The sequence below is a fragment of the Boleophthalmus pectinirostris genome, unplaced genomic scaffold, assembly GCF_026225935.1.
Source record: "Boleophthalmus pectinirostris isolate CB_2022bp ecotype Guang Dong unplaced genomic scaffold, ASM2622593v1 HiC_scaffold_11, whole genome shotgun sequence".
In the NCBI taxonomy this organism is placed as follows: domain Eukaryota; kingdom Metazoa; phylum Chordata; class Actinopteri; order Gobiiformes; family Gobiidae; genus Boleophthalmus; species Boleophthalmus pectinirostris.
In genome coordinates, this window is record NW_026570994.1 from 21140173 (window position 1) to 21160881 (window position 20709).

At 40.8% G+C, this 20709-nt stretch overlaps 1 protein-coding gene across 7 annotated transcripts in view; it reads left to right on the forward strand.

The window, feature by feature from the left end:
- Nucleotides 1–20709, forward strand: part of LOC110166292 (muscleblind-like protein 2a) — a 168103-nt gene that overhangs the window by 110402 nt on the left and 36992 nt on the right. For all 7 annotated transcript variants that reach the window (XM_055166185.1, XM_055166206.1, XM_055166214.1 and 4 more), the window contains 3 exons: nt 3828–3992; nt 7144–7344; nt 13223–13471. In XM_055166185.1, coding sequence (XP_055022160.1) covers nt 3828–3992; nt 7144–7344; nt 13223–13471 — 615 coding nt within the window. The remainder of the gene's footprint in view (nt 1–3827; nt 3993–7143; nt 7345–13222; nt 13472–20709) is intronic.

Below are 20709 nucleotides of genomic sequence, written 5' to 3' on the forward strand. Positions count from 1 at the left end.
TGGTTTAGACCTTGTTTAGACCTTGTTTAGACCTTGGTTAGACCTTGTTTAGACCTGGTTTAGACCTTGTTTAGACCTGGTTTAGACCTTGTTTAGACCTGGTTTAGACCTGGTTTAGACCTGGTTTAGACCTTGGTTAGACCTTGTTTAGACCTGGTTTAGACCTGGTTTAGACCTGGTTTAGACCTTTTAGGTTTAGACCTGGTTTAGACCTTTTTACCTGGTTTAGAACCTGGTTTAGACCGGTTTAGACCTTGGTTAGACCTGGTTTAGACCTTGGTTAGACCTTGTTTATTCCTGGTTTAGACCTGGTTTAGACCTGGTTTAGACCTGGTTTAGACCTGGTTTAGACCTGGTTTAGACCTGGTTTAGACCTTGGTTTAAACCTTGGTTAGACCTTGTTTAGACCTTCTTTAGTCCTGGTTTAGACCTTGTTTAGACCTGGTTTAGACCTTGGTTTAGACCTTGGTTAGACCTTGTTTATTCCTGGTTTAGACCTGGTTTATTCCTGGTTTTTAGACCTGGTTTAGATCTGGTTTAGACCTGGTTTAGACCTTGGTTCAGACCTTGTTTAGAGGTGCTAGTGCTAGTGCTAGACCTGGTTATATTTACAGAATTATTCGGGTCTTTCTGAATCCCGACAGGATGGTTTCGGTGTCGCTGAAGTCCAGACTTTGTCCATCCATCCAGTGACTTCAGGAAAGTTTCATGGTGCTTCCTCCCGGTTAATGTTGTGTTCTCCATCCTCGCTTTCCTCCAGTCCCTCACAAGTTTCTCGCTCGCTCCAAACTTTCTTTCTGCTGCTCGATTACCGTTTTTAGCTGAATATTTCACTATTTGTGGCAAGACAGCGGCTTTTTCTACAGGAGACATGCGCAGTAGAGTGCGAAGTGACAGTGGTACGGGCGTAATAATCGTACTAGATACTGACACACAAGACTAGAGCGCCCTCTTGTGGCTGTCAGTGTGAACATTTTAATATATAAGTCGCACCGGAAACACCCAAACCATGAAAAAAAAAAAGTGCAATTTATAGTCCAAAAAATACTGTACTTTAAAAATCCTCTTCAATGTCTCTATCTCTCTGGAGACTAGCAGAAAAGTTCCGTAGTGCATCTTTACTAGTGTACGGGGCAGAGAACAGTGCTGCCAATCATTTTTTTTGTTTTGTTTTGTTTTTTTGTAGTTTTTTTTTTTAGTGGCAGCTTTATTTTTCACTTGAAGTTTCAAAGATGACCCAGAATGCTTTATGTCCGCTGACTTCTTGTCTCCATGGAGATGTTATCGCTTTACCTGGAATGTTCCACAGTGTCACATTAAACATACCCACTATTTATTAAATTATAAGTCTTTTACGGCTAAAGAAATACCTGGAAAAACATCAACTTTTTTACCGTGAGCTGCGTCGCCTCGCCTCAGATCCGACCTGTAACTTGGACCTGCTGGTTTAAAGGTTGTATGGAGGATTTTTTTTTTAGTTTCAAACTGTCAGTGAAAGATTAAAATACCATTACAGAGACGCAGCAGCTTTGTAATTATGATGACCAAAAAAAAAAAAGAACGAAAATCTATCAACTGTGGACGTGTTGAGGCCAGATAAACATCAGCCAATAGAAAACGAGGCTCCCTCATTTTCTATTGGCTGTTGGGTTGTCAATCAAACTCCCTAGTGTAACTGACTCGTCGGAGCGCGGGGATTACGTGGTTTGCGCGGCGGTTCTTAGAGGCTTTTTCGAACTGTCGCTTCCTCGCATTTCGCACAAAGTTTGTCGCGACGGCGGACGAGAATCCACGACCGGTTCGCCGCAAAAGAAAGTCGGTTTTTGAGGTCGCTGAAAGAAGAAGAGAAGAGGAAAAGGAGCAAAGCCAAACTGAGGTGATTCTTGGAGATCTCGTCCAGCGATGGCGCGACCGAAGCAGACGAAGGGTCTAAAAACTGACGCGTCGGTCGCTGAATTACTTCTAGACAGGAAACTTCAACAGTGATTCTGAACGCGCACAAGGACTGTCGCTGTATTTCTCTTCCCTTAAAAAAAATCCTCTATACAACCTTTAACTTTCTCGTTTCCATGGAGACAGATAAAATTAATGAAATCCTCTACAACTTTAAACCGATTCTTTACATATTAACTCCACATTTTTAAATTATTCTCACCTCCTACACAGTTTTTCCTATAGAGATAACACCTGCCCACACGTCTCCGAGAACGACTGAACCGCACCAACCCGTGTGTTTCCGACTTTCTCTGAGTACGCTTCATTATTTCTCACTATTAACACTACGTTTTTATTTCATTATCAGCATAGTTTGTTGTATTTCGTTGCAAAAATCGATAGAATTTGTACTACGCGTCGTCCAGTTTGGATATTTGTTTGAGTTTCAGTCGTTTCTGTCGTAAGAAATGCGGATTTTTACTGTTCTTAAAAACGTGAGAAAGTAGAACGAGTGGGGTTTTGCAGTGGTAGTAGAGTTAGGAACAAGTAGCATGCTAATGTGCACTTCCTGAGCAAACAGTACAACATTTTATAATCACATACAGACAGAACACAGTGGATTTGTTTGGATTTGGACTGGAGTGAGAGACGTTTTGGTCAATTACATCGAGAAAAATCAGGTTGGTTTAGTCCTGGTTTAGTCCTGTTTTTTTTTTTTTTTTTATACAAAAATGACAAAAAGACATAATTTTTATCTCAAATTTATAGCAGTGTATTACCACCCGGTCTTATACTTGTTCTTATTTAGATCAAGATCATTCTATTCAAGAAAGGTCAATTTTGTTCTATTTATCTGATTTTTGTGTGGTTCTGCTTTAGCTCTGTTTTAGTCTAAACTTAGTCCTGGTTTAGTTCTGGTTTAGTCTTGGTTCTGTTCTATTTTAGTCCTGTTTAGTCCTCTGGTTTAAATCCTGTTTTAGACCTCTTTTAGTCTCGTTTTAGTCCTGGTTTAGTTTCGATTTAGTCCTGGTTTTGTCCTGTTTTAGTCTCTTTTTTGTCCTTGTTTAGTTTTGGATTAGACCCAGTTTAGTCCTGTTTTAGACCCGTTTTAGTCCTGTTTTAGTCCTGGTTTAGTCCTGTTTTAGTCCTGATTTAGTCCTGGTTTAGTCCTGGTTTAGTCCTGGTTCTGTCCTGTTTTAGTCCCTGGTTTAGACCCAGTTTAGTCCTGTTTTAGACCCATTTTAGTCCTGGTTTAGTCCTGTTTTAGTCCTGATTTAGTCCTGATTTAGTCCTGGTTTAGTCCTGGTTTAGTCGTGGTTCTGTCCTGTTTTAGTCCCTGGTTTAGACCCAGTTTAGTCCTGCTTTAGATATGTTTTAGATCTGATTTAGTCCTGGTTTTGTCCTGTTTTAGTCCTGTTTTAGTCCTGGTTTAGTCCTGGTTTAGACCTGATTTAGTCCTGGTTTAGATCTGTTTTAGACCTGTCCTGGTTGAGTCCTAGTTTAGACCTGATTTAGTCTCATGTTAGTCCTGATTTTGTCCTGGTTCTGTCTTGTTTTAGTCTTTTTTTAGCCCTTGTTTAGTCCTGGTTTAACCTTTGTTTAGTCCTGTTTTAGTCTTGGTTTAGTCCTGGCTTAGTCCTGTTTTTGACCAGTTTTAGTCCTTGCTTAGTCCTGGTTTAGTCCTGGTTTTGTCCTCCTTGTTTAGTCCTTATTCCTGTTTTAGTTTTGGCTTTGTCCTGGTTTAGTTCTTGTTTAGTCCTGGTTTAATCCTGTTTTACTTTTGGTTCAGACTCTTTAAACACGTTCGTGACACTAACCGAATCCTAAAAACAATCCTCAAACTCAGGTTGTTTAAATTAAATATGTTCTTCTTCTTTTCGTTTGTGTTCCAGGGTCGCTGCACGAGAGAAAACTGCAAGTACCTCCATCCTCCGGCTCACCTCAAAACTCAGCTGGAGATAAACGGACGAAACAACCTGATCCAGCAGAAGACCGCCGCCGCCATGTTGGCCCAGCAGATGCAGTTCATGATCCCGGGAACCACCATGCAGCCCGTGGTGAGACGCAGAGCAAAGCATTCTGGGAAAAACACAAACGCACACACAAAAACACACAGATATCAGAATAGAAATTAAAGGTTGTATAGAGGATTTTCCAAGGAACGAGAAATCCAGCGACTGTTTGTCCTTTTTCAAATGTTGCGCATGCGTGAAACCACCTCCCCCTCCCCTACAGCTCCTACGTAGAAACACCTCCTCCCTCCTCCTCCTTACGCCACAAACAGGTTTGTTTACAGCCGCTGCACATGACTTGTAAACAACTAACTACAGTGTTGGTTAGACAAGACGGAGAAGTGAGGAGCGGGGGGAGCGGGTGTGCGGACATTTCGTTCGCGGACGAGAAGTGAGGAGCAGGGAGAGGAAAGGGAGAGGCAGGAAAGGGGAGAGAGGTTGCGCGGAGATTCCGTGCGAATGAACTAGCTACAACACGCAGCAGCAAGCGGACTCTTTCTTTGCCTTGAAAATTACGTTTTCAGACATAGGATATCGCTTTCGTGTCCTGAAAAACGTTTGTGTAACTCTTGGAAATAAAGTACGTTTTCATAATAAGCAGAAGTTTCCTGTCCAGGAGTAATTTGTGGACCAGTGCTTCAGTCTTTAGACCCTGCGTCTGCTTCAGTCGCGCCATCGCTGGAATGAATCTTCAAGAATCACCTTAGTTTGGCTTCGCTGCTTTTCCCCTTGTCTTCTTCTTTCAGCGACCTCAAAAACTGACTTTCTTTTGCGGCGAACTGCTCCTGGATTCTTGTCGCCATCGCAACAAACTTTGTGCGAACTGCGAGGAAGATATAGGTCAAAAAAAGCCGCTAAGAACTGTTGCGTTGGTGGAGTAAACAGCGTCTGTGCGTCTTGCGTCTGTGGACTGCGTGACAGTCGTACGTAAACCACGTACCGGCGGCGCAGGCAAGTCAGTTACACTAGAAACGTAGGGAGTTTGATTGACAGCCTGTCAGCTCACAGATAACGAGGCAGTGTCGTTATCTATTGGCAAATGTTTAGCCCCACCACGTCCAGAGTTGATGAATTTTTATTCTCTTTTTTTTGGTCATCATAATTACAAGGCGACTGCATCTATAATCTATCACTGACAATTTGAAACAAAAACAAAACAAAAAAAATCCTCCATACAACCTTTAAAACTGTCGTGGTACTAATGCAAATCTGATTCCAACAAAGAGACGTTACCTGATCTTCCTAAATTTCCACATGACGACATTAAACAAAACATCTAAAAACTGATATTTCCGTAAGTTAACCGAGTTTTTAATCTAGTTTTAGTATTTATCCGTACGTTGAGCTATTTTCTGTCGTTTCCTCGTCAAAAACAGACCCGGGGTTGTGTTTTTGTTTCATTCACACGTGTTTATTTAGGCTGAGTTCTTCTCTCAAACTGAAATCCACCTCCTGATGTCATTATGTGGTGATACAGAAAATAGAAGTCCTGGTTTAGTCCTGGTTTAGTCCTGGTTTAGTCCTGGTTTAGTCCTGGTTTAGTCCTGGTTCAGTCCTGGTTTAGTCCTGGTTTAGTCCTGGTTCAGTCCTGGTTTAGTCCTGGTTCAGTCCTGGTTTAGTCAGTCCTGGTTTAGTCAGTCCTGGTTTTAGTCCTGGTTCAGTCCTGGTTTAGTCCTGTAGTCCTGGTTTAGTCCTGGTTTAGTCCTGGTTCAGTCCTGGTTTAGTCCTGGTTCAGTCCTGGTTTAGTCCTGGTTTAGTCCTGGTTTAGTCCTGGTTTAGTCCTGGTTTAGTCCTGGTTCAGTCCTGGTTTAGTCCTGGTTTAGTCCTGGTTCAGTCCTGGTTCAGTCCTGGTTTAGTCCTGGTTTAGTCCTGGTTTAGTCCTGGTTTAGTCCTGGTTCAGTCCTGGTTTAGTCCTGGTTTCAGTCCTGGTTTAGTCCTGGTTTAGTCCTGGTTTAGTCCTGGTTCAGTCCTGGTTTAGTCCTGGTTCAGTCCTGGTTTAGTCCTGGTTTAGTCCTGGTTCCTGGTTTAGTCCAGTCCTGGTTTAGTCCTGGTTTAGTCCTGGTTCAGTCCTGGTTTAGTCCTGGTTTATTCCTGGTTCAGTCCTGGTTCAGTCCTGGTTTTTGTGATGGTTTGATCCTGGTCCAGACCTCGTAAAGACCTGGGTTAGTTCTGCTTTAGTCCTTGTTTCGACTTGGTTTAGTCCTGGTTCAGACTTGGTAAATACCTGGTTTTCCGATGGTTTAATCCTGTGGTTAGGTTCTGGTTTAGACCTGGTTCAGCGCTTGTTCAAATGTGGTTTTAGTCCTGGTTCAGTCCTGGTTTAGTCTTGGTTAAGTCCTGATTTAACTCGGGTTAGGTTCTGATTTGGACCTGGTTCAGTGCTGGTTTAAACATGGTTTAGTCCTGGTTTGGGCTTGGTTCAGTTCTGGTTTAGTCCTTGTTCAGTCTTGGTTTAGTCCTGGTTTTGTGATGGTTTAATCTTGGTCCAGACCTAGTAAAGACCTGGTTTAGTTCTGGTTCAGTCCTGATTTAACTCTGGTTAGGATCTGGTTTAGACCTGATTCAGTGCTGTTTTAAACGTGGTTTAGTCCTGATTTAGTCCTGGTTCAGAGCTGATTTAAATGTGGTTTAGTTCTGGTTTCGTCCTGTTATTTAGCCCTGGTTTTGTGATGGTTTGATCCTGGTCCAGACTTAATAAAGACCTGGTTTAGTTCTGCTTTAGTCCTTGTTTTGACCTGGTTCAGTGCTGGTTTAGTCCTGGTTTTAGTCCTTGTTTTAATCCTTGTTTGGACTTGGTTCATTTCTGGTTCAGTCCTGGTTTAGCCCTGGTTTTGTGATGGTTTAATCTTGGTCCAGACCTAATAAAGACCTGGTTTAGTTCTGGTTCAGTCCTGATTTAACTCTGGTTAGGATCTGGTTTAGACCTGATTCAGTGCTGCTTGAAACATGGTTTAGTCCTGGTTTAGTCCTAGATCAGTCCTGATTTAGTCCTGGTTTAGATCTGTCTCAGGCTGAGTTCTTCTCTCAAACTGAAATCCACCTTCTGATGTCATTATGTGGTGATACAGAAAGTTTAAATCCTGGTTTTTGTGATGGTTTAATCCTGATCCAGACCCAGTAAATCCTAGTCCTGGTTTAGTTCTGCTTTAGTCCTTGTTTTGTTTTGATCTTTCTCTCGTCTGGTCTTTGTCCTCAGACGTTCCCCATGGGTCAGACTCTGGGTTCTGGAGCTGGACTCAGTTACTCTCCGTACATCACGCCCATGTCCCACAGCGTGAGCCTGATGCCCTCAGACCTGCTGCCCTCCGGTCCGGTGATCGTACCAGGAAGCCCCTCCGTCTCCGTGGGAACCGGGAACTCGGCCGGACAGAAGCTGCTGCGCACCGACAAACTAGAGGTGATTTAGACCTGGGTTAGACCTGGTTTAGTCCTTGGTTCAATCCTGGTTTTGTACTAATTCAGTCCTGGTGCAGTTCTGGTTCAGTCCTGGTTTAGTCCTGTGTTAGACCTGGTTTAGTTCTGGTTTAGTCCTGGTTTAGTTCTTGTTCAGTCCTGGTTTAGTCCTGGTTTAGTCCTGTGTTAGACCTGGTTTAGACCTGGTTTCTGATGATTTAATCCTGGTTTGACCTAATAAAGACCTGGTTTAGTCCTCGTTCAGGTTCTGCTTTAGTCCTTGTTTAGTCCTGGTTTAGACCTGGTTTAGACCTTGTTTTAGACCTGTTTAGACCTGATTTAGACCTGATTTAGACCTGATTTAGACCTTGGTTTAGTCCTGGTTTAGACCTGATTTAGACCTGGTTTAGACCTTGGTTTAGACCTGGTTTTAGACCTGATTTAGGCCTGATTTAGACCTGGTTTAGACCTTGGTTCTGTCCTGGTTTAGACCTGGTTTAGTGCTTGTGTTAGACCTGGTTTAGACCTGGTTTAGACCTGGTTTAGACCTGGTTTAGACCTGGTTTAGACCTGATTTAGACCTGGTTTAGACCTTGGTTTAGTCCTGGTTTAGACCTGGTTTAGACCTAGTTTTAGACCTGATTTAGACCTGGTTTAGACCTTGGTTTAGTCCTGGTTTAGACCTGGTTTAGACCTAGTTTAGACCTGATTTAGACCTGGTTTAGACCTTGGTTTAGTCCTGGTTTAGACCTGGTTTAGACCTGATTTAGACCTGGTTTAGACCTTGGTTTAGACCTGGTTTAGACCTGGTTTAGCTCTGGTTTTGTAATTGTTTAATCCTAGTCCAGACTGAGTAAAGACCTGGTTTAGTCCTTGTTCAGTCCTGATTTAACTCTGGTTAGGTTCTTGTTTCAGTGTTGGTTTAAACGTGGTTTAGTCCTGGTTTAGATCTGTCTTAGACCATGTTTAGTCCTGGTTTTGACCTGGTTTACCCTTGTTATAATCCTGGGTTAGACCTGACTTAGTTCTCTGGTTCAGACCCAGTAAAGACCTGGTTTAGTCCTGGTTAGGTTTGTGTTTGGTCATGATTTGTTGATTCAGTCCTGATTTAGTGTTGATTTAGTCCTGGTTTATCCATAGTTTAGTCCTGGTTTAGTCTTGGTTTAGTCCCGGTTTAGTCCTGGTTTAGTCCGTCCATTAATCACGTATAAATAACTAAACCCACCCGTGTCCGTGTCCGTGGTCTTGAGTCTTGAGTCTTGAGTCTTGAGTCTTTCAGCGTGTTTATAATGAGGTTGGACTCTTCGGTGTAATTAAACCTGCGTCTCCGTGACATTTTAATTTATTTTATTTACAACACAAAACGAGCTGATCTCAAACGACCTCCAGGTAATAACTGTTTTAATAAAGGTCCTGCACTTTTAATTAAAGGTGGACGGGTCATTTTTAGCCCGACACGACGCTCGTTTATTCAGTCCGACTATCAGGACCCTACGGCGGCCGATTTATGATCTGACTGGTTTAGTCCGGGTTTAGTCCTGGTTTAGTCCTGGTTTAGTCCTGGTTTAGTCCTGGTTTAGCCTGGTTTAGTCTTGGTTTAGTCCTTGTTCAGTTCTGGTTTAGTTCTGGTTTAGACCTGGTTTAGTCTTGGTTTAGTTCAGCTTTAGTCCTTGTTTAGTCCTGGTTTTAGGTCTGGTTTAGTCCTAGTTTAGTCCAGGTTTAGCTCTTGTTCAGCCCTGGTTTAGTTCTGGTTTAGTCCTTGTTTAGATCTGGTTTTGTCCTGGTTTAGTCCTTGTTTAGTCCTTGTTTAGTCCTGGTTTTAGTCTTGGTTTAGTCCTTGTTTAGTCCTGGTTTAGTCCTGGTTTAGACCTGGTTTAGCCCTTATTTAGTCCTGGTTTAGTCCTGGTTTTAGTCTTGGTTTAGTCCTTGTTTAGTCCTGGTTTAGTCCTGGTTTAGTCCTGGTTTAGTCCTTGTTTAATCCTTGTTTAGTCCTGGTTTTAGTCTTGGTTTAGACCTGGTTTAGTCCTGGTTTAGTCCTGGTTTAGACCTGGTTTAGCCCTTATTTAGTCCTGGTTTAGTCCTGGTTTTAGTCTTGGTTTAGTCCTTGTTTAGTCCTGGTTTAGTCCTGGTTTAGACCTGGTTTAGTCCTTGTTTAATCCTTGTTTAGTCCTGGTTTAGATCTGGTTTTGTCCTGGTTTAGTCTTGTTTAGTCCTTGTTTAGTCCTGATTTAGACCTGGTTTAGTCTTGGTTTAGTCCTTGTTCAGTTCTGGTTTAGTCCTGATTTAGACCTGGTTTAGTCTTGGTTTAGTCCTTGTTCAGTTCTGGTTTAGTCCTGGTTTAGACCTGGATTTGTGATGGTTTAATCCTGGTCCAGACCCAGTAAAGACCTGGTTTAGTCCTGCCTCAGTACTCTTTTCGACCCAGTTTAGATCTGGTTTAATCCTGGTTCAGATTTAGTAAAGACCTGGTTTAGTCTTGGTTTAGTTCAGCTTTCGTCCTTGATTAGTCCTGGTTTAGCTCTGGTTTAGTCCTGGTTTGGTCCAAGTTCAGTCCTGGTTTTAGGTCTGGTTTGGTCCTAGTTTAGTCCAGGTTTAGTTCTTGTTCAGCCCTGGTTTAGTTCTGGTTTAGTCCTGGTTTAGACCTGGTTTAGATCTGGTTTAGTCCTGGTTTAGTCCTTGTTTAATAGTCCTTGTTTAGTCCTTTTAGTCCTGGTTTAATCCTGGTTTAGTTTAGTCCTGGTTTAGTCCTGGTTTAGTCCTGGTTTAGTCCTGGTTTAGTCCTGGTTTAGTCCTGGTTTAGTCCTGGTTTAGTCCTGGTTTAGTCCTGGTTTAGTCCTGGTTTAGTCCTGGTTTAGTCCTTTTTAGTCCTGGTTTAGTCCTTAGTCCTTGTTTAGTCCTGGTTTAGTCCTGGTTTAGTCCTGGTTTAGTCCTTAGTCCTGGTCCTGGTTTAGTCCTGGTTTAGTCCTTTAGTCCTTTAGTCCTGGTTTAGTCCTGGTTTAGTCCTGGTTTAGTCCTGGTTTAGTCCTGGTTTAGTCCTGGTTTAGTCCTGGTTTAGTCCTGGTTTAGTCCTGTTTAGTCCTGGTTTAGTAGTCCTGGAGTCCTGGTTTAGTCCTGGTTTAGTCCTAGTCCTGGTTTAGTTTAGTCCTGGTTTAGTCCTGGTTTAGTCCTTCTGGTTTAGTCCTGGTTTAGTCCTGGTTTAGTCCTGGTTTAGTCCTGGTTTAGTCCTGGTTTAGTCCTGGTTTAGTCCTGGTTTAGTCCTGGTTTAGTCCTTGTTTAGTCCTGGTTTAGTCCTGTTTTAGTCCTGGTTTAGTCCTTTACTTCGTCTTTAAATTCAGAATAAACCACACACTCTAGAATTAAGTTTAATTCCAAATAATCATGTTCATTAGGATTTAATTATTTTCATGATCTTTTTAAACCGGAAGAAAACGAAAGAATTATTATAACTTTTGAGCCTCTGCAAACTGTTTTAAAACAAACCGGTTCTGTTTTTCCTCTTTTTATTTGACAGTAAAATCAGGCGGAGAATCTTTAAAAATAACCGTTACATAACACGCGTAACATCACCATAGCTGCAGAAATCTTGGGTTAAACCTCCGGTGGCGTCGCGTCTCTCCGGGGAGTCGACAAAAAAAACAAAACAAACACGAGCGGATCGGAGGAGGCAGCTGGTCCGTCTCCGTGGACCCGGGCTTCGGTTTTGAGCGAGCTTGGGTTTGTTGCTAGGAGACCAAAAAACACGCCCACACATCATCGCCTCCCGCTCCGGGCGCCGTCATTATTATTGTTTATCTGTTTAATACGCTGAAAACTCCTCCTTTTTTTTTTTTTTTCATAATCACAGCGCTGGTTTGATTTTGTTTTCCACAGGGCAGCTTTTAAACGACATGTATTATGGTATTTTTTAATGTTATAATGTTGTTTCCTCGTCAAAAACAGACCTGGAGTCGTGTTTTGAGTTCTTTTCTACAACAGAAAACTAAAATCTGCTCTGGAATTGACGATCTGTACTAAAATAAAAAGGTAAAAAACGAAAAAAAGGAGCTGTTTTACGTTAAAATGACACTGCAAATTATTAGGTTATTCATCTTGTTTTTAGATTTAGTTTCTGCTTAGGTTTAGGCCTGGTTTACACCTGGTTTAGGCCTGATTTAGACCTGATTTAGACCTGGTTTAGTTCTGGTTTAGCCCTGATTTAGACCTGATTTAGACCTGATTTTGATCTGATTTAGACCTGGTTTAGCCCTGGTATAGTCCTGGGTTAGACATGGTTTAGTCCTGGTTTAGTCCTGGTTTGGTCTTGGTTTAGACCTGGTTTAATCCTGGTTAAGCCCTTGTTTAGTCCTGTATTAGACCTGGTATAGTCCTGGTTCAGTCCTGGTTTTGTCCTGGTTCAGTCCTGGTTTAGTCCTGGTTCAGTCCTGGTTCAGTCCTTGTTCAGTCCTGGTTGTCCTGGTTTAGTCCTGGTTCAGTCCTGGTTTAGTCCTTGTTCAGTCCTGGTTAGTCCTGGTTTGTCCTGGTTCAGTCCTGGTTTAGTCCTTGTTCAGTCCTGGTTCAGTCCTGGTTCCCTGGTTTAGTCCTGGTTTAGTCTGGTTTAGTCCTGGTTTAGTCCTTGTTCAGTCTGGTTCAGTCCTGGTTCAGTCCTGGTTAGTCAGTCTCCTGGTTTAGTCAGTCCTGGTTTTCAGTCCAGTCCTTTCAGTTGGTTCCTGGTTTGGTTTAGTCAGTCTGGTTTAGTCCTGGTTCAGTCTGGTTTAGTCCTGGTTTAGTCTGGTTAGTCCTGGTTTAGTGTTCAGTCTGGTTTGTCTTTCAGTCTGGTTAGTCTTGTTCAGTCCTGGTTTAGTCCTGTTTAGTCCTGGTTCAGTCCTGTTTAGTCCTGGTTAGTCCTGGTTTAGTCCTGTTAGTTAGTCCTGGTTTAGTCCTTAGTTTTAGTCCTGGTTTAGTCCTGGTTTAGTCTGTTGGTTAGTCCAGTTGTTTCCTTTCAGTCCTGGTTTAGTCCTGGTTCAGTCCTTGTTCAGTCCTGGTTTAGTCCTGGTTTAGTCCTGGTTTAGTCCTGGTTTAGTCCTGGTTTAGTATTGTGTTAGACCCTGGTATAGAGTCTTAATAGTTTAGAGTTTGTTATCATGTTTTCTCTTCTTTGGAGATGAGATGTGATGTTAAACTTTTTCTTATTAAAATAAATGTTTCTTAATAATTTTGCATAAACTTTGAATCCAGAACACGTAGAATATAAAATAATAACAACATTTTAAATAAATAATGTCTCTATAGTCGATCTGCAGCTCTAATACATGTTTGATTTGATCTCACAGGCCAAATTTTGACCAAATATAAATGTGTATGACATATAAATGAGCAAAAGGCCATGGTCTTTGTCTGGAATGTTTCACAGTGTGGCATTAAACCTTTCTATCGTCACAGAGACCAAACCAGACCAAGTTACAGGTCAGATCTGTGGAGAGGCGACCCCGCTCACAGTCACAATGCCTGTTTTTCTAGGTACACCGCAAAAAAGTTTTAGATATAAACACTTTAATGTATCAGAAAATGACTTAAAAGTGGTGAAATTGTGTGTCCTTGCTGCAAGATCATTTTACTTGACAAATTATCTTAAAATAAACGACCTCCAGACTAGAATTAAACACTCTCTGGTCTAGTAAGTAGATAATAAATCTGAAAACAAGATGAATAACCTGAAAAATGTTAAAATCTTGGGCAAATCAGGGAAATTTGCAGAGTATTTTTGAGCTCTTAAACCACCTGTACTTGAATAAATGTAAAGTAGAGCTGTTTAATTAACCAAAAAAAGCCTTAAGTTTCTAGATCACGAACACACCTATAGCTTCATCTCTCTCCTCTTCTCCTCTTCTTCTTCTCCTCGTCAGGTGTGCCGTGAGTTCCAGCGTGGAAACTGCGCCCGGGGGGAGACGGACTGCAGGTTCGCTCACCCGTCGGACTCGCCCATGATCGACACCAGTGACAACACCGTCACCGTGTGCATGGACTTCATCAAGAGCCGCTGCTCCAGAGAAAAGTGCAAATACTTCCACCCCCCGGCCCACCTCCAGGCCAAGATCAAGGCGGCCCAGCACCAGGCCAACCAGACCGCCGTGGCTGCTCAGGCGGCCGCTATGGTGAGAGACCGGACACGTGTTTAGTTTAACTCAAGTGTAATAACTGTAGAGGGCTGGTGTTACAGGCAGAAGTGTTAGGGCTGCACTTTGTGATATGGATCAATAGGAAATGTAAGAAATTAAAGTAAATATGTAAGAAAATAATATCTTGTAACTGAAGCATTTAACATAGTTCTGTCGGAGCCCACAAACCTTTAATAAGGATTGGAACATTAAATTTAGATCTGTATCACGATGTAATGTGATGCAATTGACGGTACAGGGTCGTATCTTGCCTCTGGTTTTTGCGAGAGTGCAGGCGTGGAGCTCTGGACAAGAGGCGTGCCGTGTCTGAACATCAGGTGGAGCAGACTGAGGGTGTGGTGAATTGCCAGAATCGTAAAAATAAATATCAAACTAATCCACTGAAAAAGTCCAGGATGTTCGTGCGCCGTCCGGATCCCCTCCTGCAGCAGAGCAGAACCCTACGCCCGCTCCCTGTATCGGCTCCGCGCTGCTCGACAGTTTGGTTTGATCACGATTTGTTCAAAAGCTGCACGAGGCCGTTTACAGCACTATTCTAAAGTGCTGCAGGACTGCAGGAACGGACAGGGACGGACTGGAACGGACTGGAACGGACTGGAACGGACTGGAACGGACTGGAACGGACTATAGGGACAGACTGGAATGGACTGCAGGGACAAGCGGGAGTGGACTACAGGGACAGAGTGGAACAGACTGTAGGAACGGACTTTAGGAATGGACCGGAACGGACTGCAGGAACGGACTGCAGGAACGGACCGGAACGGCAGGAACGGACTGGAACGGACTGTAGGAACGGACTGCAGGAACGGACAGGAACGGACTGGAACGGACTGCAGGAACGGACTGGATCGGACTGGAACGGACTACAGGAACGGACTGGATCGGACTGTAGGAACGGACTGTAGGAACGGACTGCAGGAACGGCAGGAACGGACTGGAACGGACTGCAGGAACAGACTGGATCGGACTGTAGGAACGGACTGGAACGGACTTTAGGAATGGACTGCAGGAACAGACTGGAACGGACTGTAGGAACAGACTGGAACGGACTGTAGGAACGGACTGCAGGAACAGACTGGAACGGACTGCAGGAACGGACTGGAACGGACTGCAGGAACAGACTGGAACGGACTTTAGGAACGGACTGGAACGGACTGTAGGAACGGACTGCAGGAACAGACTGGAACGGACTGTAGGAACTGGAACGGACTGTAGGAACTGGAACAGACTGTAGGAACGTACTGGAACGGACTGTAGGAAAGGACTGGAATGGACTGTAGGAACGGACTGGAACGGACTGCAGGGACAGGCGGGAGCGACCAGGCTAAGACAGGAGATCAGCGGGTCTGCAGTTTGATGAGGAGCGCACAAGAACGACGCCGGTCTGCTGCGTATAATGAGCGGCAAAAGAACAAAGGAACGCAGAGAAAAACTATAGTTGGCGTGAGTGTGTGTGCACGGGCTCACAGCGACACACATGTTCACAGGACACAAGTAAAGCCGGTTCTGTGATGACCCATCAAAAATTCTATAATCCTGGAGCCTCCATTGGTGCACACTTACCTCGTTTTGCTTATAATGAGGCAAAAACTGCAGACTTTACCCACACTGGAGGTGATTTTAAACACCACAGCGTCACAGATTCAGACGCCGTCACCGTTTGTGTATCTGCACATACTCCAGCTCTCTCGTTTACACCAGCGCTCACGGAAAAACCACGGCAAGATACGGCCCAGAGTGGTAGAAATACTTAAATCTCCTCTTAAAATTACTGTCTTTGATCGTTCGGGCCATTTCAGCAATAAAAATCTGCCGCATTTGGACCCTGGGCCATAGTTCTGACTCCCACCATTCAGTTTTTAATAAACACTGTTCCTCCTTTATGTAGATTATTTATGTAAACTTAAAAACATTACATAATAAACTTAACTCTCGTGAGTGCAGTTAGGAGTTCTAAGTACTTAAAATTATAACTTTTATTTTTATTTGAGTTGTGAGGCCTTGATAATGTTATTAAATATAAATATAAAGCCATTTTTTATTATTTTATTATTGTTATTTGCTGATTTTGATCTTTTATTTCTTATTTAGCCCAAGTTTAGATTTTAACCATAGCCAGTCCAAGCTCTCTTATTATTTATTTCTCCAATTTCAGTGTAATTTAATTTACTGTGCAGCCCTAATCTTAACTCCAGATCAGACCAAAAACATATAAAACAGGAACATTGTCATTGACTAATACAGTGATTCTCCCCTGGTTTTATTCAGATCTTATTTTTTTTTGTTTTGTATCTGAACTTTTTGCAAAAATCCAGACTTAAATAAGATGAATTTGACCTTTTTTCATCACAATTAAACTGTAAAATCTTGTAAAATATCACTGGAAATCACTTTTAGTTAAACTCCGGCCGCTTTTGGACCTTGAACCGCCAGTTGAGAATCACAAAAATACTAATTTACATAAAAATAACAGCTACTTGGTTAATTTGCATATCGTTAAACAAGATACTAAGAAGATACGGCAAATATTCATTAAATAAATTAGGCTAATTTTTCCCAAATTAATCAAATTAATTGTAATAACATTTTCAGGTATTTGTAAACGGAGTAGTAGTAGTAGTAGTAGTAGTAGTAGTAGTAGTAGTAGTAGTAGTAGTAGTAGTAGTAGTGTTTGCACGTATTTGATTTTATTTGGAGATGCACTGTGCAAATTTATCTCGTGGCCCTGCTTGTTTCCACGGAGATGCTCCTGCTTCACCTGGAATGTTCCGCAGTATGACATTAAACATCTTTTTCCACGGAGACGAGCATCAGTCTCCACTACGCCGCTACATACGGGTCAGATCTGTGGAGAGGCGAGCCCACTCTCAGTAAGAACGCGTTAAAAAACACGGGAAGATACGGGAAGAAAAGCAACACAAATACGTTTAATGCCGCACTGTGGAACATTCCAGGTTACATATATCTGCGCTTTAAAGGTTCTATATTATAAAAAATTGACTCTTGTGAGGTTTAAGTCGTGTTCTAATGTTGTTTCCTCCTCAAAAACAGAACTGAAGTTGTGTTTTGTTCCTTTATTTTTAGTTTAACTACATCTCCAAAGCTCAAAACGCTCTGTTCCACCTTGTGATGTCATGAAGTGGTAGTTTTCAAGTTAACACAGCTCTTTTTTTTACATTAAGTTCAGTTCAAATTGGCAATTCCAGCTCTGATATTATCCAAATAATTCTAGTGAAGGCGTATGGAGTTTAAAAACACAGTGGGTCACTTCTTCTGTCACTCAAGATGTAACAATAACAGAAATATCGTAATATCGTAATATCGTATCGCTAAACGTCTCACAATAATATCTACAGTAACATTGGCTGTCAAAATATATCAAATTACAAATCCCTTTGCTTAAATGCATTGTTTTATAATAGTAACTGGGGATGGGCATGGTTAGTCGACTAATCAATAATAATAATAATAATTGATCATTAAGAATTTCATCGATTACGTTCATTTCTTTTTTAAGATATACAAAATATACATAGCATCGTCTCTATCAACATATTTCACAATTTTTACATTTGAATTATTCAGAGACAGAAAAACTTAGAAATTAAGATATATAAAATTTGAAAAAATAAATAAAAAACAAAACAAAACACCTGCACAGGAAATATCCATATACATACATATATAAACAATACACATACAATAACAAGAACAACCTATATGTTATATATAAATACACATACACTTACATTATACAGCGATTACGTTCATTTCTGACACAAACACTGGAGTCTCGTCCTCACAGTCCCACGTTTGGGCTCTGGCTCCTTGGACACACTGTTCCCCTCAGTGAGTGTGTTTACAAACATCAGCGTCCCGGGTATGATCGGATTTTTGAGCATCCCGGTTTCCTCGTGGTGCATGTAAACACAATGTCCCGGTTACTGCAACATAAAGAGCTGCTGTGGCGAGGAGAAAATTCAGTTTGTCGACTGGACAAAAGTGAGTTTGGTGGAAGACGTTTCGCAGTTCATCCAAGCTGCTTCTTCAGTTCTGGTCAGACGCTGGTGGACACTTCCTTATATCTGTCTGGAGGGACCAACGGAATTTTCTCCTTGTCATGGATTCTACCTGGACGACTGAGGGCTTCTTCACACATAAAGAGCTGCTCTAAACCTGCGCACGTCTGATCTCTGAAAACACGAACCATCTCCAACACGACGCACACACAGAACAGACTCACCATCAGCAGAACACCCCTCTGTCACAGAGAGAACACTCATGCTCCACTGAGTCACTGTGTCCTTTAGTCCAACAGAAGCTGAACTGCATCAGCACAAGGAAAGAGCTGTTTTTATCAGCGCTTATAGTTTATGCAAATGAGTCATGTGGTTTTAAGTTTAGTTTCTTTAAAACATAAATAAATGTGTCAAAGCTGCTTTAAACACATTATAATGTCAAACGGGCTGATGTGGCTCTAGAGTCGTTATGGTTTAAACTTTATATGTTGTAAAGTTGCGTTTATTTATGCAGATTAGTAAAAGTAATTATAATGGTGATACTTTTTTTTTTTTTTTTTTTTTTTTATAATTTGTCAAGTTTGAGGGATTGGATACCCAGCACATCCACAACAAGACAAACTTAGCTAAACAGAAAACTAACACTCATACAAAAAATAAATAAATAAATAAAAATAATAATAAAAATATATAAAATTAAAATAAAAATAATAATAATAATAATAATAATAATAATAATAATAATAATAATAACAATAATAATAATAACAACAATAATAATAATAATAATTTATAAAATGATTATTAAAAATACATTAAATTAATATGTTGTAAAGTTGTGTTTATTTATGCAGATTAGTAATAGTAATAATAATGATGATACTTTTAATATAAAAACGTTAATGATTAATCGCAAATCGATCATTAATTCTCCCGACGATCGAATTTTATCTGTTTAAATGCCCTTCCCTAGTTGTAACAGTTTATAAACATCGGGAACTACATTTCCCATGATTCATTTCAGCGCAAACAACATGAAGAAATATGTTTTTTACTTGAATTTTGGGGATTTTGATGAAAATAACTCACCGAAATCTTGTCTGAGGTATTTTAAAAGCAAAAAAGTGTCACATCTACAATTATATCAGCATCTTCAATATATAAATAAATATCGTACCGAGAGATTTGGATATCGTTGCATCCCTGTCTATTACCAGGTGACATCACAAGGTGGAACAACATTAAAAGAGAGTTCAGAAAAATAACGTAATACAGGCCCTTTAAACTGTAATAAAGTTAAACCTACAGCTTTTTAAATAAAATAAAGAATAATGCATTATACAGCTATTTAAAGCCATTTAGTGAATTTATGGCCTCCCAGAAAATGCCAGAGGAGCAGTTTGGTATTTTTCAGCCACGGTTTATTTTCAAAAGTGGTTGGTTCCTTTTAGGCCGAAGAGCTTTCAAATCTCTACAAATCGAATCAAGACGAGAAGCAATATCCAGGAGTGGGGGCTTAACCTCGCGCCGCTGTTTTATCCAGACTACCACTCGGCAAAAAAAACAAAAAAACAAAAAAGTCGGAGTTAATATCGGGATTTTCAGTCATTTTTATCTCAATTTGTGAAGTTTTTGACCTTCCTGATTTATTTAGTTAGAAGGACGAGGCTTGTGACTGCATTTTTCAACTTCTGTCTCAGTTTCTTTGAATTTTTTATCTGAATTTTAATTAATTATTGAAGTAAGATCATTGTACTTACTATACAAAATTAAATAATAATTCAAAATGCAGATAATTCAAAAAAATAAAACAAAATAAAATAGATGGATACCAAGTAAAGGAATGTTAACTCTTCCAAACTATTCATATTAAAGCTTCACTATGTCACATTTCTGGTTTAGACCTGGTTTAGTCCTAGTTTAGTTGCAGTTTAGTCCTGCTTTAGTCCTGGTTTGGTCCTGGTTTAGTCCTGGTTTAGTCTGGTTTGGTTTAGTCCTGGTTTAGTCCTGGTTTAGACTTTGGTTAGTCCTGGTTTAGTCCTTGGTTTAGTTCTGGTTTAGTCCTGGTTTAGTCCTTAGTTTAGTCCTGGTTTAGTCCTGGCTTAGTCCTGGTTTAGTTGCAGTTTAGTCCTGGTTTGGTCCTGGTTTAGTCCCGGTTTAGTCCTTGTTTAGTCCTTGGTTAGTCCTTGGTTTAGTCCCGGTTTAGTCCTGGTTTACTCCTTGGTTTAGTCCTTGGTTTAGCCCTGGTTTAGTCCTGGTTTAGTTCTGGTTTCTTCCTGTTTTACTCTCAAAACATTAATATAACTCTTGATTTTGGGGTTAAACATGAACTTTGGTCCAGTTTTACTTAATTAACATTTCAAAAAAAAAAAAAAAGTTAAATTAACTCCAGAACAGATCGGACTCATAAAAACCCAGAGAAAAAGTTAAAATTTATTCCACACTTTGTTGTAAACAGGATAATACGGCCATTTAAAAAAAAAAAAAAAAAAAACGCCCAATTTGTCAATAAAAACACAGTTAGACTCAGATTTTCTTTGACCTGGAACACATTTTAACCCAACGCAAACTACATTACCCATAATTCAACTGGTTTAACTCCAACCGAGCGGCTAAAGTGTGCTGTTTATTCCATATTATCTTACACGTCACCTATAGAATTACACTAAAGCTCAATCCTATTAACTCAATCACATTATACTGTTACAGAGCAGCACTTTTTAACTCGTCTTGGTCTCCTGCCTCATAATTTGTTCTATTTTTGTATCTTAAGAGTTCATTTTTTATCATTTTGTAAACAGGAAATGCCAGTTGGGAAGAAAAATTAACAAATAAAAAGTACTGGATAAAACTGCGGCGAGTAAATACACTTTATGAGATGGTTTTTGTCATGAAATTATAAGAGAAAGTATGTAAAAATGTGTTTGTTATGAGTTTATTTATATCTGGGAGGTATTTTGTTTTGTTTTGTGGACTAGTTTAAAGAAGTAAACAGAACTACTACTACTACTGCTACTACTACTACTACTACTTCATAAAATATACATAAATATTTATTAGAAATTTCAGATTAATTTATCCATTCATTGCACCGTTTAAAATCTTCAGTGTTTTGTCGTGTCAGATCTGTCAGAAGGGTTTTAGTCCTGGTTTAGTCCTGGTTTAGTCCTTTATAAGACCTGGGTTAGACCAGTC